This window comes from Seriola dumerili, unplaced genomic scaffold, assembly GCF_002260705.1.
Source record: "Seriola dumerili isolate Sdu_G_001 unplaced genomic scaffold, Sdu_1.0 BDQW01000056.1, whole genome shotgun sequence".
In the NCBI taxonomy this organism is placed as follows: Eukaryota; Metazoa; Chordata; class Actinopteri; order Carangiformes; family Carangidae; genus Seriola; species Seriola dumerili.
Window position 1 is genome coordinate 171,201 of NW_019174311.1, and position 27,752 is coordinate 198,952.

A 27,752-nucleotide genomic window follows, 5' to 3' on the forward strand; every position below is an offset into this window, starting at 1 on the left:
CCTTGGTCTTAGAGATGTTCAGAAGGGGAGGCAGTTTTTTCGTTCCATTCAGTGAAGGCCACCGTCAGATCCCTGTACTCCTCTTCCTGCCCGTTCCTGATACACGCCACATAGCTGTGTCATTCAAGTATTTCTGTATGTGGCAAGACTAAGAGTTGTATTTAAAGTCTGCCGTATACAGGGTGAACAGGAACGGAGCCAGAACAGTCCCATGTGGAGCCCAAATGGTGCTCATCACTGTCCCTGAGACACAGTTACCCAGCCTGATATACTGTGGTCGTCTTGTTAGGTAATCCACAATCCAGGATGTGAATACTTTATAAGCATGAAAATGTAAACACTTTGAACAACATTGCTCATTTGTGACAACACATAGCGAACAATAATCACAGTTATCTAGCAACAAGATTTCGATTACTTCTCAAACTTCTTACAAAACTTTCCCAGTCATAACAGTCCGCCAGCAATTACTGTCCCCCGGCAACTAAGACCAATAATATTGACAGATTGTTGCTCACTTCCAATGTGGCCTAACTTCTGTTGTGGCACAATTTGAATTTATGTTGTGACTTTTGTATTTATGTTGTGACTTGTATTTGTGTTGTGACATTTGAATTGGTGTTGTGGCTTGGTGGTATTGTGTTGACCCTTCTGGGTGAACAGGGTGAATAGGAACGGAGCCAGAACAGTCCCTTGTGGAGCCCAAGTGCTGCTCATCACTGTCCCTGAGACACAGCCTGATGTAATGTGGTCGTCTTTGCAGGTAATCCACAATCCAGGATGTGAAGCAGGGATCCACCCCCATCCCCTCCAGCTTCTCTTTATAAATGGGGGGTTGGATGGTGTTAAATGCACTTGAGGAATCAGAGAACATAATCCTCATGTAACTATGTGGTTCATCCAAATAAGAATGGGTCCAGTGGAGCATGTAAAGGATGGCATCATCCACTCCAATATGTTCTTTGTAGGCGAACTGTAGAGGGTCAAGTGCATGTTCAACCTGTGGCTTCAGAAGGTGGAGAAGCAGCCGCTCCAGGGTCTTCATGATGTGAGGGCCACCGTTCTGTAGTCATTTATCTCAGCCGGTCGTCCTACCTTAGGGACTGGAACAAGACATGATGTTTCCCACAGCACTGGGAACTTCCCTGTTTGTAGAGTTAAGTTAAAGATCCTTTGGAGAGGCTCAGCCAGCTGGGCTGCACAGTCCTTTAACAGCCTCGGACACACACCATCTGGGCCTGTTGCCTTTCCAGGACGTGGGCTCTTGAGCTCCGCCCTCACCTCCTCCATTGTAAAAGACAGGAGACTTGACCCCAGTGTGGAGGGAGTTGCAGCTGCAGTGTCAGGTTGTTAAGGAGATGCCGTAGGAGAAGTTGCAGCTGAAGCAGTGGGAGAGAGAAGAGGTGAGGCTGTGTCAAACCTGTTGTAGAACAGGTTGAACTCATTGGCCTTGTGCACATCACCTGATGTTGCCTGGCTGTTCTTCTCTTTATAGCCAGTGATGGTCCTCATCCCCTTCCACATATCTCTGGTGTTGTTGTGCTGCACCCCTATACTTTCTTTTTGTAGTCCTCCTTCGCCTGTTTTAATCTCCTCTTCAGCTCATGTTGAACACACCTGAGCTTGTCCCTGTCTCCATCCCTGAAGGCCTCCTTTTTCTGGTTGAGGATGGTCTTGATGTTACTGGTGATCCAGGGTAATCTGGTGATCTGCATAATGTCTCATGCCCGTTTGCTGTTTTTACTTCTTTTCACTTAAAAATAAACAGAATATATCATTTTCCATAGAAGCCGTTGACAAAACCTTTGTATACAGCTGTATATTTCTGTCCAATATAACTACACACAAACTACAGGCTCAAAAATAACCATTGACATGTGTGGAATGAACAAATACTCTGAAACAGTACAAAGCAGTAATAAGAGAAACATGTTTTTACTTATTAATGTCAGAGGGTAGGAATTAGGGTGTTTTATTACATCCCACTCCCAGGTTCCATAAACTGCAGCTATTGTAACTGCCATCAGTCTGTGTAATATGATAATCTGCCCACTCTGGTGCTTTATTTCCTGACCTTTCACCAACTCTGTTCACTTCACTCAGCTTTGCTCCCTTAATTTCTGACACGTTTCTTTTAAAAATCTGTTTGATTAAAACCTGCAGCTGTTCAGGTGGTGAGTATGGCCAGACTCTACTGTGCTTATTAATGTCTCTACTTGTGTCTACCTGTTCTGCATCCCTGAAGCAGACAGGTGGGTGTGTGGGGTGTGTGGGAAGGTGAGTTCTCTCCGCATCTTTTGGCTCAGAACAATCAGGCTCTGATGGTTCCAGCCATTTCTCCACAGTCCTGAGCTTCATTTTGTATTTTCAGCTGCTCCTCAATGTGTCTCACCTGATTCTGCAGGTGATCTCCAGTCTTTACCAATGATGGTCATCTGCCTCTCAGTTTGACGTCTTCCTCCCTTTCACTCAGACACAGTTTGACACACACTTCATTTCAGAATTCAAAGTGTTGGATCTGTTGAGCCTAGTCAGTCTGAAAGTGAAGATCCTGTTGGAGGGTAAAGATCTCTTTGTCTTTCTCTCTCATATTACTGTATCAGTACTGACGGGCATGCCTTCAACATCAAGAATACATACAGTGTGTTCTTGGGAAGAAACACTGAATGGAAAACTCTACAGGGCACCTTTAGTTTGAATCAGTCAATTCCATAGTAATGAATCAGGAAAATGATGATAGATGTTAATGACTTAAACTTTCCTAACCAAAAGAAAGAATGATAATGAAAATAGTTTCTGCACAGAACCTCGACTAAACTCACAGTTTTTTTCTCTTCTTTAGTTATGATATGCTGTAAAACTGTGATACCCTTTAATGTATCCATTGGTTTTGCCCGCATTGCATTCAATGTGAATCTTGTACTTCTCAAATGTCAGTGAGGCAGGTCTGCTGTGGCTCTCTTACTTTGTAGCCACAGCCTCTCATGATTAGCGAGGCCTGCGCAGAACTGATCACCAGCGATGACCACTTAGATTTACATCAGTTGTTGCTGATTTGTTATGATGTCATGCAAAGTAGGACACAATAAGATCACAACAGCTGCAGGTGCAATTAAAAGAAACACCTGGAACTGATTGGTTTGGATGGACCAACACTATAATGTTTTATAACTTCTACACAGTCTGGTGTAAAGCTGTGACAGGCTAAAGATTTGACAGATCAATCAAGAAAACCACTGTCTTACATCACTGCTGGCCTGTGGTTTTTGATTATTGACTGATGTTGTAATTTCTTTATGTCAGTATGGTCGGCAGACCGACCGGCAGGTAGTGGTAGCACCTGCCTAACCTCGTCACTTTCTAGTCAACGTGCAGTTAATCTCAAACAAACTCTCTGGATGGAACATTAAGAGATTTACATGCAGGAACAGATGATTTTTATGTTGTGGCCACAATCAGAACAGCAGAACAGCTAAGTGACACACACTGAGCAAAAAATACTTTTCCCAAACACAATCATTACAGAAGGAGCAGCTGTAAAATGATGAATACATCATAAAAATCCAGAAACTACCTTTGTATTTGAGCCATTAGGTCCAATGTCTAAAATAAATGATAATGGCATACACCTTAAATCACCCACTGGCAATTATTTGCCTGTAATGCAATAGCATTGAAGGCATATACTAGAAAATTCCTGGAGAAATTTTGAATATGTACTTCACTCCTGAAGTTTCAATCTGTACAAAGGACATTCAGTTCAGTTTCATTCATGTCAGAGACTTATCCTGACACTGACCTCAGTCCCTGCAGTGACTGTTGTGTATCTGATCTGTATCTGTCACTGTCGTGACAGATAGAGAAACAAAGTTCCCCTGGCTGAGACAACTCACTTCCTTCTGGTTACCTACACAATTATTATATATTTTTTTATTTAAAGTGTATAGGAACACAATACATATGAACAGGCATGATAATAGTAAATAGTTAATCAGAATAAGCAGATGTATGAACAAATTAACAATTTAAAAACCAAAGAATTTTTTTTTAAAAATGAAATAAATTGTTTAATAAATGGTTTCAAACCCAAATATTTCCCCACAACTGTAGCAAGACAAGTATACAGACACGTACATGCCCTAACAGAAATTGATCTGCAATAAAGCTATACCACTTTATGCCCATATAGACAATAGTTTCTAACAATGAACTTTTATTACCTACCTCTTACCTTTTTGAGACTCTAATTTTGAAAGTGTCTGTGCATCTGTGTTTGGCAGTATAAATTGCTTAAGGTTTTGTACAACAGAGCCAATAATTCCCTCTTACCATGTTGAGACTTTTATTTTGAAGGATACTATGTTTGTGTGTTTCTGTCAATATATATACATATACTGTATATATATATATATATATATATGTGTGTGTGTGGGTGTATGTTTGTATATTTGTGTGTAGTGGTAGAGCTGCCCAACAGAACCTCCAGTAAGTTCTTTTACCTGGTTTAGACTCTTATTTTGAAGGTGAATATCAAAAAAATTAAGATGGTGTATTGTTGTGTGTGGCAGTAGAGCTGTCTACTATAGAGCCTCCAAAAAGCTTGTGTTACCAGGTTGAGACACTATGTTTCTTTGAATGTATATGTGTGTGTGGTGTTGGGAACTGCATAAGTTTAACCTTATAATATATATTATAATATATAATAATGGTTTTCAAAAAATAGTCCTCACAATTATAGAAAGACATATACACATATGCAAAGAACCACACATCAACACACAGACAAGTACATGCAAATACATTGTGTTGATTTATCTTAGAGTTGCTCTCACACGTGAGTTTAAAGGCTAAGAGTTAATCAGTCTAATTAGATAATCAGAGTCAACTTTGCCCATTTCTGCCCAGTAACTGTCAGTAGCACTTGCTGAGACACTGATTGACAGACAGGCCGGGCAGCACCAGATGCATACATATCAAACATAAACATAAAAAAGGCATTACAGTGTTAATACTTACATTCACTTTTAGTGGGAACATTGTTGTTGATCACCCTTTTTTGCCAGTGCATTGAAGTCTGGTGTTAGTTTTGTTGTTGCAATTCTCAGAACAGATCTGAGATCTGGGATCAACTGGGATCTGTGGGGTGCTTTGTTGGTGTTCATCACACTAAAAGTCTGTTCACACTCATACGAAGAGCCAAACAACACCAGCATCCTCTGTGCCATCTTCTGGATGTTTGGAAATTTGGCTGCACTTAATGAAGCATAAAACTCATCCAGTTTAAGAGAGTTGAACTTCTCCTTTAAGACGGTGTCACATTGGAGATCAATCAGTTCCAATTGCAACTCCTGTGGAGTGAAGGGACATGACACCAGCTGAAGTGACTTGTCAATTTTTCCAAAATCAGAGAACCGACGGCAGAATTCTCCATGCAGGTTGCCCAGTGATTTCCTGTATTTTTTCATATGTCGAGGGGCCTCTTTCAGCAAGCCAGTGTGGGGAAATGAGCGAATTTGACATTTACTTTGAGAATAAAGCTAGCTTGGTTTTGAAGGCTCTGACGTTTGTGTACATTTCATGCACAAACTGGTCTTTCCCTTGTAGCTTCACGTTCAGCTCATTCATGTGTATCAGTATGTTCACAGCAAAAGCTAAATCACAAAGCCAATCTGTGTCACTCAGCTCAGGAAAATCGTCAGCTTTCTCAAGTAGCTCCAAAAATGAGATAATCTCCTGTTTGAGCTCCCACACTCGTTGACATACTTTCCCCAAACTTAACCAGCGGACATTAGAGTGGTAAAGCAAGTCCTGGTGATCAGCGTCAGTTTCTTCAAGAAACTGACTGATGCTGATATCCCCTCGCTCGAATAAAGTTAACGAGTTTTACAACTGGCTTCACTACGTGGTCAAGCTGCAATATGGATTTACACAGTGCTTCCTGGTGGATTATGCAGTGTAAGAAAATTACCTCCTGCTCAGGGTTGTCCTCTTACACCCTCTCCTGGATTCTTTTGAGCAACCCGACGTTTTTTCCAGTCAGATTTGGCGATCCATCTGTGGTAACATTGGTGAGCGTACTCCAAGGTAGCTTGTGCCTCTTGATGACCCCCAACATGCTGTCATACAAGTCCTCTCCCCGCGTTTTTCCCTTTAGGGATTCCATGGCCAAAAACTCCTCCGTTATCTCAAAATTGTCATTAATCCCTCTGATAAAAATTAAAAGCTGAGAGGTGTCCTTTATGTCATTACTTTCGTCCAGTGCCAAGGAATACAATGTAAATGACTCCGCTTTTTTGTTTAGCTTGCTAGCTAAGTCTTCGTCAATTAGCACAACACAGCGAGTCACCATCCTGCGTGATAAGCTAATTTTTTCAAATTTGTTCTTGCTCTCAGGACACAAGATACCTGCTGTCTCTACCATGCACTCTTTGAGAAACTCCCCTTAGGAGAAAGGCTTGCTGGTCTTTGCTAATTTGAATGCCAGCAAATAACTTGCCTTCGTGCTTGATTCTTGGATGGCAGTTTGTCAGATAATGGTGTTTTACTGAGCCTGCAAACTAGCTGCCAACCTCTGAGCGGTAGCAGTCCGTTCTTGAGTTGACTGGTTGTTAGCATAATTAGCATGCTTGGTGGAAAAGTGACGGCTGATGTTGTATTCCTTTAAAACCGCAACGGTTTCTTGGCAAATAAGACATACAAGCCTTTGACTGGACTTCAGTGAAAAAGTATTTAGTTGTCTATTCCTTATTAAACACTCGGCACTCTCTGTCGACTTTTCTTTTCTTTGGTCCATTCATTGTTGCAGATGGGTTCAGAGCAGTAGCAGAATAATAACAAAGAGTAGCCCAGGCTCCGCAAAATCAAGTCAATGTATCACTGCATCTAATGCATCACCTGGTGGAACACCAGGCATTACAGGAAAAGGTCAAATGAATGCAGTCATAATTATGATATGATTTGATTTGGGCAATTCTGTACCAATCTTCGGCGGGCCGGATTAAAAAGACCAACGGGCCGGATGTGGCCCTCGGGCTGTAGTTTGCCCACCCCTGCCCTAGGCAGACAACAGCTTTTAAGATGAAACAACTTTGAAAATTGGATCATACAGGGAAAATTAGAAGTCCCATTGAAAAGATCACCTGACCACAGCTGTCTAAAGGCTTCATTAAAGAGATTGATATCTTATATGTGTACCTGAAACTCCCTCAACTCTGTTGAGGTCAAGAGCTTCAGAGCTCAGTTCAACATGGTCGTCTATGGGAGCATTGGACAGCCCTCTCTGCACTTTGGGGGGATTTCCTCAAAACCCGTAAAATATATCAGAATGAGACCAAAACTGGGCAATACAGTACAAAAAAAAATTACATTTCTGATATAAAAATTGTCAAAGAAGGATGGAAATTGTGGGATTTAAAAAGAGTTTGTCTGACTTTCGTGAGGAAAATCAGGGATGGCAGTTAGCTCCAGGTAGCGAGTGGAGCTGTGCCTAAAGTGGTTTGTTAAGAACCCATTTTTGTACACACATAAGCACACACATATATTGGCAGACACACAAACCATCTCCCCCTTTGGATATTCACCTTATAAAAAAAACATAATTTTGGCATCAGATTTTTCAATGCACTGTACTTCAATTATTATGAGCTGCTTTTTCAACCATTGTAGCATTGTGGTGAGTTGATCTTTTCAATCGGACTTGTGTTTGAAAATGGGATATCGGAGGGAAAACTACAAGTTTCATCTTAAAAGCTGTTGTCTGTCTAGGGAGACAGAGGGGATTGTGTGTGCCCCCTGGTGGCCAAGGTCGCTATAGCAATCAGTGTCTCAGCAGATAGTTACTGGGCAGAAATGGGTAAAGTTGATTCTGGTTGGCTAATTAAGACTCATTAATACTTATCCTTTTAACTCAGGTATGAGAGCAACTCTAAGGTAAATCAACACATGTATTTGCGTGTAATTGCATGTGCATGTCCACCTGTGGTTCTTTGCATGCACACAAAAAACACACACACACACACACACACACTCACACACCTATTAACATAAACACAAACACCATGATTGGGATTAACCTTCAAAATAAAAGTCTCAACATGGTAAAAGGGAATTATTGGATCTGTTGTACAAAACCTTATGCAATTTATACTGCCAAACAGAAAAGCACAGACAATTTCAAAATAAGAGTCTCAAAAGGTAAGTGGTAGGTGTCTTCCGCTGGATGACGAAGTACACCACCCATTTCTGTACATGGAAACTGTACATGGACATTGTATGGACACCTAGACTCACAGACTGCCCAAAAAGACATGTACCTGTGCTGTTATTGAACATTTGACTGTTCTGTAGAATATTATTTGTTGAACTGAAATATAAAGAAGTTATAAAAAAAAAGGTAAGGGGTAGGCAAAAAAGTTCAATCTTAGAAGCTATTGTCTATAAGTGGATATAGTGGTATAGCTTTATTGCAGATCAGCCTCTGTAAGGGCATGTACATGGCTGTAAACATGTCTTGCTATGGTTGTGGGGACATATTTTTGTTTGAATCCATCAGTTTGAGGTTATTTTGGCCAGTCATGATACCTTCAAATGGCTTTTTGAGGGACACCAGCAGTGACTGAGGTCAGTGTCAGGATAAGTCTCTACAACATGAATGAAATTGAAAGGACCGTCTTTTGTACAGATTGAAAGGTCAAGAGTGAACTAGAAAATTCCAGGGAAATTTTGAGTGCCACGGGGGCTACTGCCGGGATGAGTATTTCCAGTGTTCAAAAGTCACCCTGATCATATTCTGGTTTTGAGAAATGTCTTGATATAAAAGACTCTGATATAAAATAATGTCACATCCCTCCATCATGTATTATGTGGGAAATATCTCATATTCTATGTTGTTTTTTTAAATAAAACAAGAGGCAACATGTCTTCAAACTGGCATTTAAAGGGTTAAAATCCTGAAAACTAATAAACATTTGGTAGGTTTGAGCAGAACTGAAGTGGTTTAAGAGATGTATGCAAAAAAAGCAGAAAAAAATATTGATATATGATGATTTTATAGCATTTTCTTTGTGTGTCCTTTTTTGGACGCGAGGAACCCCAGAGGGTACAAAATGTGTTACCAGTGTATAATAGGACTGTAACAGTAACTGACATTAGATTTTAAAAATATGTCAAAAAAGACACTTTCTTGCAGAAATCCATACCTTCAGCTGTAACACAGCCAAAATGATCAGCAAATCAAAAAAGAAAAGCGAAGAAAATGTCCATAAAAGGACAGAGGGACCCCTGAGGGTTAATAAATCCCATGAACCCCTATTTCAATTACCACTATTATGTTTTTTTCGGTGCTAAATTTAACATTACTGGGGAGGAGAGCAACGCGACTAGAAGTGACAGCGAGAGAGAGCTAGTAGCTTCTCCTCTCCTCTGTCTCAGTGGAGACCGTCACAACTTCATTCACTCATTTAACAAAACAAAAAGAAAAGCAACAAAGGAAGCGATAAATGGACTTACATATTTAAGACCTAACTAAATGAAATTTAAGACCTAGCATGCGGCTAATGTAAAGCTAGCGGAGCTTGGAGAGTGCTCATAGTTCTCAGCTATTCTAGCTGTAGAGGAGTGCCTCGGAGCTGAGCACCCGTGGCACTAAATACATGCACCAAGCAGCAGACACATTAAAAATTTTTCCAGGAATTTTCTAGTTAGTGCCACGGGTGCTCAGCTCCGAGGCACTCCTCTACAGCTAGAATAGCTGAGAGGAGTGCCTCGGGGCATCTATTAATATTCCTTCGGGCTTATTATTATTCTTCCACCAATTTTTGGCACGTAACTCGTCCCGCAGCTTTGAGAAAACCCCGGTAATACATACATCAAAACGTGCGTCTTGATCCCGAAAGAGGTGCTACTGACTTAGTTACTGTTACAGGTCTATTATACACTGGTAACACATTTTGTACCCTCTGGGGTTCCTTGCGTCCAAAAAAGGACACCCAAAGAAAATGCTATAAAATCATCATATATCAATGTTTTTTTCTGCTTTTTTTTGCATACATCTCTTAAACCACTTCAGTTCTGCTCAAACCTACCAAATGTTTATTAGTTTTCAGGATTTTAACCATTTAAATGCCAGTTTGAAGACATGTTGCCTCTTGTTTTTATTAAAAAAAACAACACAGAATATGAGATATTTCCCACATAATACATGATGGAGGGATGTGACATGGTTTTATATCAGAGTCTTTTATATCAAGATATTTCTCAAAACCAGAATATGATCAGGGTGACACTGGAAATAAATCATGTACTCATACCGGCAGTAGCCCCCGTGGCACTAAAAATTTCCCTGGAATTTTCTAGTTATTATTATTATTTAAAATTTTCTTTGGTTTTTAAATTGTAATTTTGTCTATACATCTGCTTATTTTGATTAACTATTTATTATGTTCATGCCTGTTCATATGTATTATGTACACTTTAAATAAAAAAATTATAGTAACTGTCCAGGTAACCAGCAGGAAGTGAGTTGTCTCAGCCAGGGGAACTAGCTTTTGAACTGCAGCATTACCACAGCAAAAGACAGCCTCAGCAGTTCATGAGCAGCTGTACAGTTTCTACAACAACTGTGATGAAGTTGCAGGAGAACGACTGTAGATAAGTAAATATTCAAAACATCCCCCATCATCCTGCTTTTCCAACTTAGCTCGATCTGAGGTAAAGGTGGAATCTCTGTTGCAACTTGGAAACTCTCTTATTTATGGACCAAAGTTTTCTCATATCTGTTGCCATGATTCACACAAGCGTGTTCTCAATTGTCTGCAGGTGATGGCCCAGATGACACTAGAACACATCCTACTGCCCCTACTGACCTTTTTGTCTGTAGAGCCAAAATAACAAGCCAATAAAGATCTGAACTTCAGATATATCAACAGCAAAATCTGGAATACATATACAAATCTTCTTTTGAAATAGATTAAACATACATGTCACACATACTAACTCCGGGAACACACTGCCTCGGTGTGTGAGTGTGGTGGCTGACATTGCTGAGCGGCTGCAGAGAATCACACAATGTCCAATGACTCCTGATAGTTGTTGCAGGAATAGGTGCATGTAATTACTAGAAAGTAGTTTGCTAGTGCTTGGTGTTAATGGACCCCATGAGACAAAGATTTCTTTGATTAAATAAATGTACACTTCCTTGTCATATAGGCCTCAGTTTCTTTCATCATGTATGGCCAATAGCTGCTCCTGGTCAAGATACTGACCCTTTCTGTTCCTACATGACCCATGTCATCAAGGAGGTATTTCAGGGCAGTGGATCGTACTTTACAGGTAAAAGTAGTTGTCTGCATTGTCTTTCTGTACAACAGTCAACTTTCCAGCTAAACCCTTTCCCACTCATGTGGGGCAAACAGCAGCTTTTCTTATCTTCGTAACAGGAATGGCAGGTCAAAGTTGGGTAAGCTAACACAGGCAGACTGGACAAGACGTTTATAAGTACAACTTCATGGTGTTCCTGAGTCCACTGTATGGGAACTCTTGAATCTGACAGCTGGCTTCTCTTCCTCATTCTTATTCAAAATAAAAATAATAAAAATTTCTCATGTAGAATTTAATACAGTGGCTTTGTAATTCTGGTAAAATTCTGCACTGCTTTTATTTAAGATATAACATTGTACTCAAAACATGAATATTAAAATAAATATATAAAATATAAGTGTATTTTATTTTAATGTCTAGTTAAAACAGCTGTAGGGTAGACACATATCTATCTGGTAATTCCACTTTAATGTAACTGCTCTTCTATATGTTTCAATCTGTCATGTGTGTTTGTGTCACCATCATAGGACCACCCCAGGGCCGAATATGAATTCAGGGTCATGCAAAAGTCTATGTGCAAAGATCAGAAATCACAGCAGAAGGTAATGTGCATCTCTCAAGTTCATTCATATTAGATTACATACATTATTTTGCCATGTGCTTCAAATCCTCTTGGTTTGTTAACAAGGAGTGTCTCTGTCTTATGTGTGTATGCTTCTGCCTGTGGCAGACAGTGTCTGCTTTACACACCTAGTTATTTGGCTTTAGTCATCTGATCAACTTTAATTTGCTATTTACATGTCAATAGCTGGGACATGGTCCAGCCCCTCAGGGCCCTAGAGTAAGGCTCAACGGTAAGCAATTATAGATAATGAATGGATTCATATATTGTGCTAATACAGTTATACTTCCAGCAGTGATTTGCATTTTGTTATGTTTCTTTGTTTGAACATGGTGTCTGGCTATGTTTTACAGGTACTTCTCGATTACAATCTAAAACCCTGACTCTGACAGCTGACTGATCAGTAAAATTAAACAAAGTTTACTTTTTGCATGACTATACATTTAAACAGCTTGTGTTTTTTATTCCCTGGTAAGCTTCCTGATTCACAGTGACCATCAAAGTTTGAATCACTGCAGGACAGAGATGCGATATCACTAAGCACAGGTGCAGTTGTCTTCACCCAGGAAATGTTACTGAATACAATGCAGAGGGAGAATTACTAATATATTACATCCAACAACTGGAGTTTTGTCAGGACGATGACAAAATAAAGCAAAAAACTTCTCATTTGCCAGCTGATTTCTTGCTTATTTTCATTCTTGAACTGAATTTGTATTCTTTGCATTTCTTTGCAACCAAGCCACCAATAAAAGCAGGTGTAGCCTGTGATTTATGCACCACACTTAGTACTGAAGATAATGTAGGTGAAAGGCCAGCCATGCCACAGGCTCCAGGTTTAAAGGCACATGAATAAATGTTGGGGCCATAAACTCTCAGATTAACAAGCACAAGTCGGCAGTTTAAAGAACTGTATGAGTTGAAGAGTGAGTTTTCCATCAGGGTTTTGATTTAAGATTAGTTCAGCTGGAGTTCAGGCTGTAATGCTCTTTGGAAGTTTTATATAATAACATGCGTCTGTCATAACGTTTCATCATCCATGCTCTGTTTCATAAACAGAAGACGACAGCAGTCTCTCAGTGTCTCAACATCTACATTTACAATACCCGTACAGTTACAGTACACTTCACTAAATTTGGTTGTTTTTTTATTTATTTATTTTAGGTGGAAAAGCTCACGTATCGTGACCGCCTCCCTGCCTACATGACTAACATTGTCATGATGCTGTTAATGGTAAGTGTAATGACATCATTGAGGATTTACAGGAAGGCTGTGGAATGATTATATCTTTTCCCTCATTGTCTCCATCTTGTGTTTGTAATCCTGCACACCTCTTCATTGTCAGATTGGTGTTACATTTGCCATTGTGTTTGGTGTGATCCTCTACCGAATCTCCACCAAAGCCGCTCTGCATATGAGCTCCAATCCTATCACACGGAACCACGTGCAGCTGACAGTTAAAACCACTGCAGCCATTATCAACCTGGTGGTCATCCTCATTTTGGATGAGGTGTACGGAGCTGTGGCACGATGGCTCACTGTGTTAGGTAAGTTAGACAGGCAGTTACCTAGAAACCAGATCACATTTCTATCATAATAGTGGACAATGGGATCTTTTAATAAAGTGAAATTAATTAGTTGGTCACTCTGTTACCTTTTTATTCAGTGTGTGTGTTTATGGACTTTTATTTTGTAGTACCCACAAACTGAAAGTGTCCAACATTGTTCAAGGCACTAACTGTTCATTGTCCAAGGCATGAAATGTGTCTTTCTATAGATGCTGAAAATCTGATCATGGTCTCTTTTATTTTCAAGACAATTATCTGTTTCACACAGTTTTCTTTTTTTCCCCATCTCTTTTATTTCACAATAATCAGCAATCATAAGTGGATGAACCCACAAACACCCATAACAGCACACTACACACCTTCATACTCCCCATCCCTTCCCTCCACCCTAGCAAACAGAACAAAAAAAAAAATTATTAAAAATATATATGTGCGTGCATGTGTGTGTGTGTGTGTGCGTGTGTGTGTGTATATATAGCCTATACATACACACACACACACACACACACACACACACACACACACACACACACACACACCAACATATACATATACAAACAGAACAACAAAAGCAGCAGTGACTGAGTGTCCTTAATGTCCTTAATATGTCCTTTATGATTGAATTTATGATGAACCTACTGTATATCCATAGTGGTTCAGTACAAGAATTTGTCCAGGTTTATTATTGGTCATTTCTAGATGAACTTTATAAACAAGAATTGCAGGAACCACAGGAGTCGTGTGTTATAGTTAATAATATTCTGCATTTTATCTTATCTAGATAAAAATCATGATATCGTTAAGTAAGTAGAAGAAAGGGTTTAAATTAGGTTCTATTTTCAAGACTGATGTAGTGAAGGAGTGAATCTAATTTCAGAAAGTTTTTTTTTTTTTCCAAATATTTTTATTAAAAAGCTACAATACAATACTTTCAATTTCAGAAATACAGTTCAGCTTTTCTTTTTTACACACATATATGTATACAGTCACATATACAGAACAAAACAAAACAAAAATACTCTGATAAAAATGTAGAAGAAAATAATTACATTAATTTACAGAGTGCCATGTAATAAACAGTGAACAACCCCCCACCCACGCCCCTACCTGGCTCATCACGACCACCACACATACTATTGGTCATTCATGTAATATAAAAAGATACAACAGTAACATGCACACATTCAATCAGGTAGTACCTCTAAATTAGCGAAATAGGAAATAAAGGGTTGCCATTCGTGAAAAAAATTGACTGTACATCCTCTCAACGTATATTTAATTTTCTCAAGTTTTAGAAAAAACATGACGTCTTTAAGCCACCAGGAAAAAGAAGGATATTTAGCAGACTTCCAATGCAGCAATAATAAACGTCTTGCTAGTAAGGATGTGAAAGCTATAATATCCTTTTGTGTAGAGTTAAATGCAAGTGAGGGGTCAGGAATCCCAAATATGGCGATCAGAGGGCAAGGATGAATATTTACCCCAAGAACAGTGGACATAATAGAAAAATAACCTGCCCAGAAACCTTTCAAATCAGGACAAAGAAAAAACATGTGGCTAAGGTGACAAGGAGAGCCATGGCATTTATCACATTTGTCTTCCACTTCTGGATACAATTCAGATAGTCTAGACTTAGAGAAGTGTGCCCTGTATAAGACCTTAAATTGAATAAGTCCAAGATGAGCACAAGAGGTGGTAGATCGTACCCTCTGTATGGCCTGTTCCCAGGTCTCCTCATGTATTTGTATTCCCAGTTCCCCCTCCCATGTGCACTTAAGTTTAACATTTGAGTGGGTGCTAAAAGCCAAGATAATATCATACAACTTTGAAATGATACCTCTGTGATGAGGAATAAATGTTAGCATGGATTCCCACTTGTGTTCTGGGGGTAAAGAGGGGAAATTAGGGAAACACTTACTAACAAAATTGCGAGTCTGAAAATAGCGAAACAGATGAATAACAGGGAGGTCATAACGAGATGACAAATTGGCAAAATTATCAAAGACACCATTTACATATAAATCTTTGAATTGTGTAATACCCTTGTCATGCCACACTGAAAATGTCGAGTCAGAAAGTGACGGAGGAAATAAATGGTTATTATTTAGAGGACCCGAGGAAGATGCAGCTACAAATTTATAGTGCCGTCTAAATTGAAACCAAATTTTGAGGGTTAGGGTTGTGTTAAGAACCACTTGATTGTCAGTATATATAGAGGGTTTTGTAGGTAGAGAGGAATAAAGTAGAGCAGGTATAGAAGATCTCTTACAGGATGATAATTCCAATTTACACCAAGAGGATCCAGGAGATTTTAACCAGCAGCAAAGTTTATGGATATGGGCAGCCCAATAGTAAGCTAGAAAATTAGGTAATGCAAGTCAAAAAAATGTTTTGGCAGACAGAGAGGAATTGACTGAAATGAAAATAGAAATTTAGGTAAGATATACATTTTAACAACATTGATCTTGCCGATTAATGAAAGGGGGAGATTACCCCATCTTTGAATATCAGATCTAATCTTTGAGATGAGAGGAGTGAAATTAGCTGATGCTAGCCAAGATAAAGAATGAGTCACGTTAATGCCCAGGTATTTAAACCCTGATGGACTAAATTGAAAAGGTAAATCTGACTGTTGAAGATGACGTGCTGCAGTATTAATGGGAAAACACTCACTTTTCCCCAGATTTAATTTATAACCTGAAAAGGTGCTGAAGTTCTCCAGAATACTTAAAACAGCAGGGATAGAGCGTGTAGGATCAGAAATGTACAATAACAAATCATCCGCATACAGCGATAATTTATATTCGACTCCATAACGGGTGATCCCCTTAAATAAAGGAGAAGATCTTAATGTAATAGACAAAGGCTCGATAGCGATGGCGAAGAGCAAAGGTGATAAAGGGCAACCCTGGCGACTTCCACGACCAAGAGCAAAATAATCAGAATAAACATCATTAGCATGGACACTGGCTTTAGGGGACGAATAAAGGAGATGAATCCAGTAGATAAATTTATCACCAAATCCGAATTTCTTCAAAACTGCAAAACAGGTACTCCCACTCTACCCTATCGAATGCCTTTTCAGCATCTAAGGAAATCACAAGTTCAGGAAGTTCAGTCGAACGTTCTGAATAAATTATATTGAAAAGTGTACGGGTATTAAAAAACAATTGACGTCCCTTTATAAAACCATTTTGCTCTTCAGATATAATATAAGGAAGCACATTCTCTAAACGAGATGCAATTACTTTAGCCAACACCTTTACATCAGCATTAAGCAAAGATAATGATCTATAGGAACTACAGGAGGTTGGATCCTTGTCCTTTTTGAGAAGGAGAGCTATAGTGGCTTGTGTCAGAGTTGGTGGTAATGAACCATTTTCTAATGATTCATTGAATACAGATAAAAGTAGTGGTGCCAATTTACCAGTAAATGTTTTGAAAAAGTCAACCGGAAACCCATCAGGGCCAGGGGCTTTGTTAGATTGCATAGCTTTAATTGCATTTGATACTTCTTCAAGGGAGAGTGGGGAGTCCAGTTGCATGGCACTATTAGTATCAATGACAGGATTCGAAAGGTTCTGCAGAAATTTGCTAATTTTAGTGTTGTCTGTAGGAAATTCAGATTTATATAATGAAGAGTAAAAAGATTTAAAAGTAGCATTAATTTCCAAGGGATCTGTAGTAATCGTGTCATGAGTTTTTTTAATACTAGGTATCAAACGGGAAGTGGCTTGTCGTCGTAACTGATGTGCCAATAAACGACTTGCCTTGTCGCCATGTACATAATATGAACCACGACTACGTAGTAACAAGCGCTCTGCCTCTTTAATTGAAATGAGATCGAATTCTGCTTGCAAATCAAGACACTGCTTAAGTAGCTCCGGAGAAGGGTTCAGTGCGTACCCTTGATCAAGGTTACCAATTGCAAATGTAAGTTCATTAAGCCTAGCATTCATCTTTTTATTAGAAAGAGCAGTCTACGAAATAATTTGACCTCTCAGGTAACATTTAAGTGTCTCCCATAGCAATGAGTATGAAGAGGAGTCATTTTGATTGAAAGACAAGAACTCATCAATGGAATTTTAAATGAATTCGCTAAATTCTTTATCTGCCAAAAGAAGAGAGTTAAATCTCCAAAGTGGTGGGCTATGTTGATAGGTAGAAAGTCGAATTTCCAATAATAAAGGTGAATGGTCAGATATTACAATACCTAAATAGTCAGATGAATTTACACATGAATTAAGAGTACTGTCAACAAAAAAGTAATCGATCCTAGAATATGAATGGTGCACCTGGGAGAAGAAAGAATTTTTTTTAATAGAAGGGGTATGAGATCTCCACAGATCAATAAGACCATTCTGTTTCATAAAATCTGAGAATGTTTTAGACATAGCAGATTGAGTCAGATTGCGAGGATTCGACCTATCCAAGATTGGATCAAAAACACAATTTAGATCTCCTCCAAGAATCAGCAGGTGAGTATTCAAGAAGGGGATGTTTCCCAGGAATCTGTTAGCAAATTCAACATCATTGAAGTTCGGGGTTCAACAAAACCTTTTTTTGCATTAGGGTACCAGCAACTATGAGGTATCTGCCATTCCTATCAGCGATAACATCAGTGGATGAGAACTGAACTTTCTTGTTAATGAGAATGGCGACTCCTCTAGCTTTCGAGTTAAAATTTGAGTGGAAGATTTGACTTATCCAGGGGCAATGTAACCTATGGTGATCTTTAATGTGAAGATGAGTCTCCTGTAGAAATACTATATCAGAGTTTAAACGTTTCAAGTGTGTAAAAACCTTAGATCTCTTAACAGGATTACCCATACCTCTGATATTCCAACTAATAAATCTGAGAGGTGTACATGACCCAGCGATGCTGGGACTTATATTGCCATTAACCATTTAAATAAAAGGAACAACAAAAATGCAAATGGTCATAGAGAGCCAAGGTGGGACACCCTCCCCCCAAGATACCCCTAAACACAAATACACCCAAAGTCCCCATAAAATTACAGAACAAAGGAGACAGCAGTGGTTCCCACAATAACCAAAAGTTGTCCACAATAGTGTTGGAACAACCGAGAGACTAAGCAGAGCAAACAAAAGTAAGAAAGAGAAAAAGAGAAAAGAAAAAAAAAAACTCCCGCCGACTTCAACTCTTAAACCCTATGCGCTGATGATAAACACGTTATATTGAAAGAACTCACATTACAAAATGTTGTTTCATATAGGTGAGCATTCTAACAAAACAAAAAGATGCTCACCTTAATAATACAAATCAAATTTCCCCAAAGATCAGATGAAGACAGTAGCAAAGCAAGTGAAAATACAAATTAACAACTAACAGTAAGTCCTGTACAAGTAGATGCAGAGAGCATAAAATGAGGTAGTGCTGGGCTGAACTGAAGTGCAAAAACACAAAATATGGTATAGCCTTGTTTTATAACAGTATTCATGAAGGAAAAAAAAAAAACCTGCTATAAACAATCAATAGTATCACTAAGCTAGTTAGTACAACAAACCAAACAGCCACTGCACAGGTATAGAGTTAAAGCTAATGAGACCGTAAACTCTAAGTAATGTTACATACAACACAGGACTGAAAGGCTATTGGAGCTCAGCTCACCCAGAAATCAAAGTTTTGACATAGTCGCTGGCTTCCTCCGCTGAAACGAAGTCCTTCTCAACACCGTTGTATGTGATGCGAAGTCACACTGGATGAATCAGACCATACCGAGCACCGTCAATGCCACGGAGTTGCCGCCTGACCTCGTTGAATGCAGCCCGAGCCCGGGCAATCTTGGCAGTGTGGTCAGGGAAGACTGAGATGGTCAGGTCCCTGACTTTAATCTGTCGGAGCTCTCTAGAGTGGCATAAAATGTCAACACAGTCACTGTGGTAATGAAATCTGCATACAATGGCTCGAGGACGGTCACCAGGCTTGGGTTTAGGTTGGAGGGTCCGGTGAGACTGGTCCAAAAGCGGCTCCTTTACCAGATCAAATGCTTCCTTCAGTAAGGCGGCTACAGCGGCATTGGTACAGGTGTCAGGACCCTCCGGTACTCCCACTATCCTAACGTTGTTACGTTGTGACCTGGACTCCAAGTCTTCACATTTATTTTCCAGCTTGGCTACGTTAGCAGTGAGGGACTTAATGGTAGCTTTCATCTCTGCGATGTCATCGGAGCACTCGGTGAGCGCGTGTTCCATCTCCCCGACCGTACCTTTTAGCTTGGACATGGTAGCATCGGTAGTAGCTTTATCACTTGCTAGCTGTGTCTTCACTGCTTGCAGGTCGAGCTTGATAGTAGACAAAGCATCCCGAGAGTGTCCTGGAGTTCCTTTTTGAAGATGTCTGCAATATCTTTCCTCAGCGAGGCCAGCAACTCGAGCTTGAGGGCAGCAATGTCAAGGTTAGCATGCGTTGAGGCGACCTCTGCAGGGGCTGACGGCTCACTCAAGGATGTGGTCGCGGTTTGTGGACCAGGCCTCAGTTGTGTCTGAATAGTATTGTGGGTTTTAGAGTTCTTTCCAGCCATTTTACGCAGTCCAGAGTAAAACTTCCCAGCAAAAAGTACTGCTGCGTAAGGCAGGACTAAAAATGTGACCAAGAAACGCAAAAGAATAACAATTTTAATCGAAATCGGCAGGAGCTTCCAAACTCACGTCCTACTCCATTGAAGCTCAGCAGCGCCCCCCTCAGAAAGTTTTTAACAGATCATATAAACATAAATTTTCCTTCTATTTTCATTTATAACCATCCCTAGGTCTTTTTCCGAAATCTTTAATAGAGGTTGGAAAGATGAGTGACATCACAAAATTCTTAAATTTGACCTTTGATTGTACTTGAGGACATTAATATATATTTGGCTTCAGAAAGGCCAAACCATTTATTTTCCTTGACTAGTGAATGGACGGTACACAGATTTTGAAACTCGACACACAAGGAGTAAAATGTCAGCCCAGATTTTCAAAGTGTGAGGCCGAGAATGTGCGTATAGTTGTGCAAGTCTGGGCTGACATTTTGCTCCTTGTGTGTTGAGTTTCAAAATCTGTGCATTATTTTTAATTTTTGTGTGTAAGCAATCGTAAAAAACTAAGTGTTTGTTCAAGTCTGGATTCTGATGAATAGAAGAGTAGATGGAAGTACAATTAGTGATACCAAGTTTCTTTATGCAATCCATCCATTAGTTTTTTACATCCTTGACTACAGAAAGTAAACCTTTTTGTCCTGGTATTTGAGTTTTTTAATCCCATCTAATATATCTGATTTGGTAAATGTAATTATAATAATGGGCAACATCCATATTCTTTCATCAAATTGAAAGGCAGTGTCTGTCACAGTCTGCTCTGCCCCTCTCCTGCTCTGCTGCTCAGCCACACCCCTCATCTGTCACAGTCTGCTCTGAGCCTCTGCCCCTCTCCTGCTCTGCTGCTCAGCCACACCCCTCATCAGCCTAACTGCTTTCACCTGCTCACCATCTCCACTCAAGCCAGTAGATATGCAGCTTCACTCCACCCACTCTTTGCCAGATTGTCTTCGCTCTCATGCCTGACTCTCCAGCACTTGTTCCCGGACTGCTTACCCGGTATCGACCCGACTTGCCTCCGACCTTCGCCTCACGTCTCAGCCCCGGTAAATCCACCAGCCTTCTGTCCCCGACTACGAGTATTGCCTGCCTGTTTTCTGTTTTTCGTCTGCCTGTGGCTGGTTAGCACTCAGCCTGTTCCTGCTCCACCAAGAGCCCCACCTTGTCAGCTTCACCTCGCCAGCTCACCTCCTCTGGTGATGTCAGCCCCACCGACTCCGTCTCAAGGTCCAGATCCACATCCTGCCATACTCACCTGAATCCAGTTCTCTGCTGCCATCCTCGGGTTTGCTGTGTACCTGTTTTAATCTGCTGAATAAAGACTGTTTCAAGACTAAAACCTGGTTCACTTGTGCTGCTATTGGGTTCTCTCCATACCAGTTACAGTACAATCTGGCCAGCTATGAACCCAGCACACAATCCCACACCACTTAGTCACCTTGAGACGATTGAGGGCGTTTTGCAGCAGCATGAGGCTATGATGACTGCGTCTGCTGCTGAAGCCAGACAAGCTGCCAAGACTCATGGACGAGCACTAGCGGCATTAGCCGGACAGATGCAACAGCTAGCAGCCTGTTTCTCCACTGTGTCTGCCCCCTCTTTTGAAGCATCGGCTTCTGCTCCTGCACCTGTGCCAGCCTTTTCACCGCCCAGAGATGCTCCTGAGCCCGGTTGGGAACCCCGGAGCGTTACAATGGTGATTGAGAGACTTGTGGCCCCTTCCTCACCAACTGCTCTCTTCTGTTCGCGCTGCAGCCCCGCATCTTCGCCACTGAACTGGTGAAGGTTGCATTTGTCATCAACCACCTTACAGGCAGAGCTCAACTATGGGGAACAGCTGAGTGGGAGAGACGGTCTCCAGCCTGTGCCTCCTTTGACCTGTTTTCTGCCGAGCTTCGCAAGGTTTTTGGTTTCGAGAATTGTGGTTCTGAGTCAGCAAGGGGACTGATGGGACTGAAACAAGGCGAGCAAACGGTGGCAGATTATTCAATTGATTTCCGCACCAGAGCCAGCCAAAGCATTTGGAACAGCTCAGCCCTCTGCGATGCCTTCCTCCACGGTTTGGATGACTATATTAAAGATGAACTGGTTTCACATGACACCCCCATCACCTTGGATGGGGTGATTGATTTGGCCATCCGCATCGACTTTCGTATCCAGACTCGTCGACGAGAGAAGCATCAAGGGGGAACTCTCAGCGCCTGTCCTCTGCTGAGAGAAATTATGACATTGGCAACAGGGAACTATTGGCAGTTAGGATGGCCCTAGAAGAGTGGCGCCATTGGTTCACCCTCTTTTACCATCCGGGGTTCCGCAATGTCAAGCCCGATGCCCTTTCCCGCCAGTTCCTGAGGACAGAGGACTCTGCTGATAGACCTGAGCCCATCCTCCCTACATCCTGCCTTGTTGCCACGTTGACCTGGGACCACCGAAGGCCCGTCAAACTGCCTTTACGTCCCTCCAGCCTTGAGATCAGATGTGCTACTATGGGTCCACTCCTCCAAGCTCTCTTGCCACCCTGGTGTTCAACGGACACAGCATGCCCTTCTCCAACGTTTCTGGTGGCCCACCTTGCAGGAGGACGTGCAGGAATTCGTCAAAGCCTATCCAACTTGCAATCAACACAAGACCCCCCCACCCCCACCACCCCCCATCCGTCCAAGCCTTCATCCGCCACTGCCGCAGAACATGGCTCCAAGCTCGCTCCACCCTCCTTCGTTCTGTCGGGTCGCTATGCTACCACTGCCAACCGCCGCTGTACACCTGCACCTACCTACCAATCAGGTCAGCAAGTGTGGCTCTCCATCCGATACTTACCTCTCCTCCTCGGGTGGAGTCCAAAAAGATGGCACCTAAGTTCATCGGGCATTTCACGATCCAGAAGGTCATCAATCCTGTGGCAGTCCAGTTGAAGCTCCCACGTTCCATGAGAGTTCACCCAACCTTCCATGTCTCCAGGGTTAAGCCGGTCCATAACAGTCCCTGTTAGTCGATGGCGGTCTAGTGTATGCAGTACGTCGCCTGATTTGCTCTCAGCGGCGAGGTAGAGGTCTCCAGTACCTTGTGGACTGGGAGGGTTATGGTCCAGAAGAGAGGTCTTAGGTTCCTGCTCGCCATATTGTGGACTCCAACCTCGTGGCCAACTTTCATTGGCAACACCCCGACCAGCCAGCCAATGAGTCAGCTCGTCGAGGGACCCGCATTTTGCCCCCACCTGTCCAGGACGTTGAGGACCGTTCGATGGGGGAGATGTCAGATGTTGGGGAAACCCTCCTCTGGACCCCCTCCACCCACCCAGCTGAGGATATGGACTGGTCTTACTCCCAGGAGTTTTAGGTTGTGTTCATGTTTTACCCCCTGTATACTCCCCCTGTGTGTTACTTGTGTTCACATGCTAGTATGTCATGTCATGTCATGTCATGTATGTTATCCATTTTACATGTTCTTTGCCCCCAACATGAATCGGTTGAACTGTTAGAGCCAGTTGATAACTGGCTGTGTAAGATTTGTTACCCAGACGGTTAGACCTATCAAAGCTGGATCACTCACAGATAGCTTGACTAAGCTGATCTGACTGAAAACTGTCTGTTCACTTTCAGAGGTTCCTAAAACAGACAAGAGTTTTGAGGAACGACTCATCTTCAAGACCTTCATTCTAAAGTTCTTCAATGCTTTCACTCCCATCATCTACATTGCTTTCTTCAGGGGAAGGTTGGTAACCTCATTATATGTGTAACTTTCTCTCATTCTAATATACATAAATACTCTCATATAATTTAAATAAATATCCAAAATGAAAAATGAATTATAAGATAAAGAAAACTTTATATCTACTCTTAACCCTGTCATTAATGTTTCCCTGTAGACTGGTCGGCAGACCTGGCAGCTACCTGTATGTGTTTGAATCCTACAGAATGGAGGAGGTAGGGTTTACACTTTTACAAATGATATGCAAGCAAAGGCTTTGGTAACCACACACTGGGATTAAAGTTGAAATACCTTTTACATCCTTTTAACTAAAATAGATTGTTAAATATACCTTGTGCTTCCAAAAAATGAACTATCAAATCCTTTGTACTAACCAACTGTGGTATTCTCAGGTCAGACACGGATCACACACATTGGGTTAAAGGCTCATTCTAATCTTTTTTGAGTAGATTTGACTGTTTTGGGCATAAGCTAATCAAATTCAATATAACTGAACAGTGAAAGAACTAACTGTGAAATTTTGAGATTTTTTTTTTTTTTCTAAAAATGTTTTGCAGAATTGCGCAAAAATAAATTTCTCTATGTGGAGATCTGGTTAGAATTTGGACCTGTGATGTTTAAGTATTTTAAAAAATGACTATGGCCCTGCTGCCAGAAACTGCAATGGAAGCAGTACAACCTGGAATGCTTTTGCCTTGCTTGCTCAATGTTCAAGTGTTATGGGCAGAGGGCTTTGGAGCATGTCTGCGACCACTGCACAGAGGGGTGCAGCAGCACCCTTGGTGCAGAGAGAGCATGTTGATGGATTTCCTCCAGATGAAGCGATCGCTTGCAGGATCAGGAAATCTCATATTCAGAATGTTTTCTCAACTTCTATTAACTTCCCTGTAAGAAATGTTCCTGTCTTCAAATCTCTGGCTGAAGTGGGGCGGATAATTCAAGTCTCCATTGTGGCAGCAGAGCATGAGTTCAGCCTTCAGCCATGACAAAGCAGCCATGACAAGTTGTCTGTCATTAGGTTTTGCATCTTTGCCTCAGACAATCACCTCCACAGTGATCAGCCTTGATGAGTGCACATGAGTTCAAATCTTAAGGAAAGTCTGAGTTCAGGCTACAACAGGTCAACTGAGTTCATTTCAAGTCCTTGCCAATAATTTGTTCATATTTTCATTGTAATTTCAGTTCTGTAAAATTACATTGTTCATATTTGCCTGTTGATGCACAATGGCTGTGATGTTTTAGTGTCCTCCACTGTCACTGTATAGGAAAAAAAAAACATTAACCTGCTTTATGTGGTGTTGACATGAAAAGTGACTGGTCGATGTCTCTCTTCATCTTTTCTGTCCATGCCCAAATTAATATATAATCCAAGATGTTTTTGAAAATTAAATGCTATTAAATCGGCTCTGGGCCGACACTGAAGGCGGAGCCCTTTTAGAGGGCGAGCAGGAGTTGGTCGGACTGGTGACTGGGGATCAGGAGCTGGAGGGAGCTGAACTGCTGACTGGAAACCAGGAGCTAGTGTAATGTTGACTGGGACCCCTGACGCTGGAAAAGGTGAGGTGTCAGCTGTGGCAGTCGACCAGGATGTTTGACACAGAAACAAACAAGGGAATAAGGGAGGAGATGTCGACTGGAACTCCTACTGCTGGAATAGGTGAGGCATCAGCCAGGACCCTAGATGCTGGAAAAGGCGAGGTGTTAGCCAGCTGAGGCTCTGGATAACTCGGGAGCTTGGAAACCTGGGGTTGAGACTCGGGCTGGCAACTAGAAACCTGAAGCTAAAGCCCTGGCTGGAAGCTGGAGACCTGGGACTGAGGTTTGGGCTGGTTGCTGAAAAACTGCAGCTGAGACTGCTTGGGAGACCAGCGGCTCAGTGACCTTTTCTTCTTTCTAGGGGCTCCAGCCCCTAGATGTCTGCCATGACAGGCATGGCCGGTTCCCCAAAAAGGAGACAGCTCAGGGTCCTCCAGTTCCAAATCACACATGGGGGTCTGCCAACATGCTCACACTGGGCTCATTGCTAGCCAACTGGGAGGCTGGTTAAAGGCTTGCATAATGGTGGCTAGCCAGCTGGGGTACATGCTGAAAGCTACCAGGCCCAAGGCTAGCCAACTGGTGTGCTGGCTGCAGACAAGCAGGCCCAAAGCTAGCCAGCTGGGCAACAGGCTGGGAAACCGGCTGAGGGCCAGCAGGGTCAGTAGCAAATACTAAACAGAGTCTGGGCAGGAAGTTTACAAGGAAGGGAATATCATGACAAAGAAGTGTAGAGGTTTGCACTGAACTGTGTTGAACTCCCCTGCAGTGCAACAAAGAGATACTTGAACTTGCATGTAGCTAGTGCACATAATATAACAGAAAACATATTTCAATCAGGAGAGACTTATAAGAAGAATGAGAAAATTCCTGGAGAAATTTTGAATGTGCCTTCTGCTTGGTGCGTGTACTTCATTCCTCAAGTTTCAATCTGTACAAAGGACGTTTACTTTCAGTTTCATTCATGTCGTAGAGACTTATCTGACACTGACCTGGCCAAAATGACAATAATGGTTTACACAAAGAACCACACATCAACACGCACACACAAATACATGCAAATACACTGTGCTGATTTACTTTAACTGTGTTCAGACAGAGAAGCAATAAACCAGTAACAGAAACTGGACTGGAGAAAAGACATCAGTAGAAGTAAATCACTGTGTAAAAATGTTCTCAGATAAAAGAACAAAATAAGTAAGTTAAAATGTTTCTGAATAAACGTGGTACTGCGTTACATTTGAAAATGGGGAGAGAGGGGTAAAACGTGTTATATAGTAATAATTATAATATATGATAAAACTATAAAATTAAAGAACATCTTTAGCTTACCAGTTATATCAGTTCCCAGGTGAGAACAGCAACAAAATGAACCAATCAATTGTAGTTAGGCACTTTGGAGCCTGAGCATACACCTGATAATAACTAATATACTCAGTTGACAATTTATTATTAAAATAGTTTTAGACAGTTGTTGATTCAATTGATCACTGTGGAGGCTGTAGTGTATATTAAATTATACCGAGGCATTTTTGTTATTTAGCCTTCCTTCTGTCACGGTCCGATGAGGCAGGGGTGAGGGTGAGAGACTCAAATGCGGAGGATAAACCAGAGTCAAAGAATTTATTCCTTCAAACTAACCAAAGTCCAAACATGAGTCAATGAAACACACACCAAACCTCACAACCAAATAACAATGATCCCACAAGGACAAGACAGTACAAGGGCTTCTTAAAGGAACGGAACTGATTAGTGATGGAGAACAGGTGGGGAAGCAGACACAGGTGGGACACATCAGGGAATTAACCAAAGGAAGCAAAACTAGAACTCAGACACTGGGGCGACATGACTATCAAAACAAAACAGGAAGTGTACAGGAAAACAGAGCACGAGACAGGGGAGACTACACTAGACACTAGAAATACTCAAAACCTAGAACAGAAACCCAAAACACAGAAAACTAAATCAAGACAGTCCAAAAAACAAAACCCTGGAGCCTCCAGGCCGAGATCATGACACCTTCAGTCATAAAAATGGGGTGGTGGTGAAGTGGTGGTGGTGGTTGTGTGTGTGTGTGTGTGTGTGTGTATTGCAGTCTATGGGAGAGCTACTATGATGGTTGAACAGTTCCTGTTGCTCAAAGCTGGTTTGAACACCTGTGTCTAGCTGGAAGACAGAGAGCTGGCACAGATCTGCGTGTGATTTTTGCTCAGCGATCATCTCAAACAACTATTTGTGAAAAAAAGGTAACTCCTATCAGAACCATGAGCAGACCATGACTGGCACAAGACCTTTGTGCACTGCATATCTGGCTTTGGTGTTTCTAGAGCCAAAAATGTGGACACAGGAGCGAGTTACAAAAAAATGTCACTTTTGCATTTCACGTAAAATCAGCTCCTGAATTTG

General features: G+C 41.4%; 1 protein-coding gene across 1 annotated transcript in view; it reads left to right on the forward strand.

Annotated features, from left to right (window-relative positions):
- Nucleotides 1–27,752, forward strand: part of LOC111219086 (anoctamin-1-like) — a 159,564-nt gene that overhangs the window by 94,203 nt on the left and 37,609 nt on the right. Inside the window, exons 14-18 of the mRNA XM_022741674.1 lie at nt 11,844–11,918; nt 13,103–13,171; nt 13,284–13,485; nt 23,702–23,813; nt 23,968–24,025. Of these exons, the coding sequence (XP_022597395.1) occupies nt 11,844–11,918; nt 13,103–13,171; nt 13,284–13,485; nt 23,702–23,813; nt 23,968–24,025 (516 nt within the window). The remainder of the gene's footprint in view (nt 1–11,843; nt 11,919–13,102; nt 13,172–13,283; nt 13,486–23,701; nt 23,814–23,967; nt 24,026–27,752) is intronic.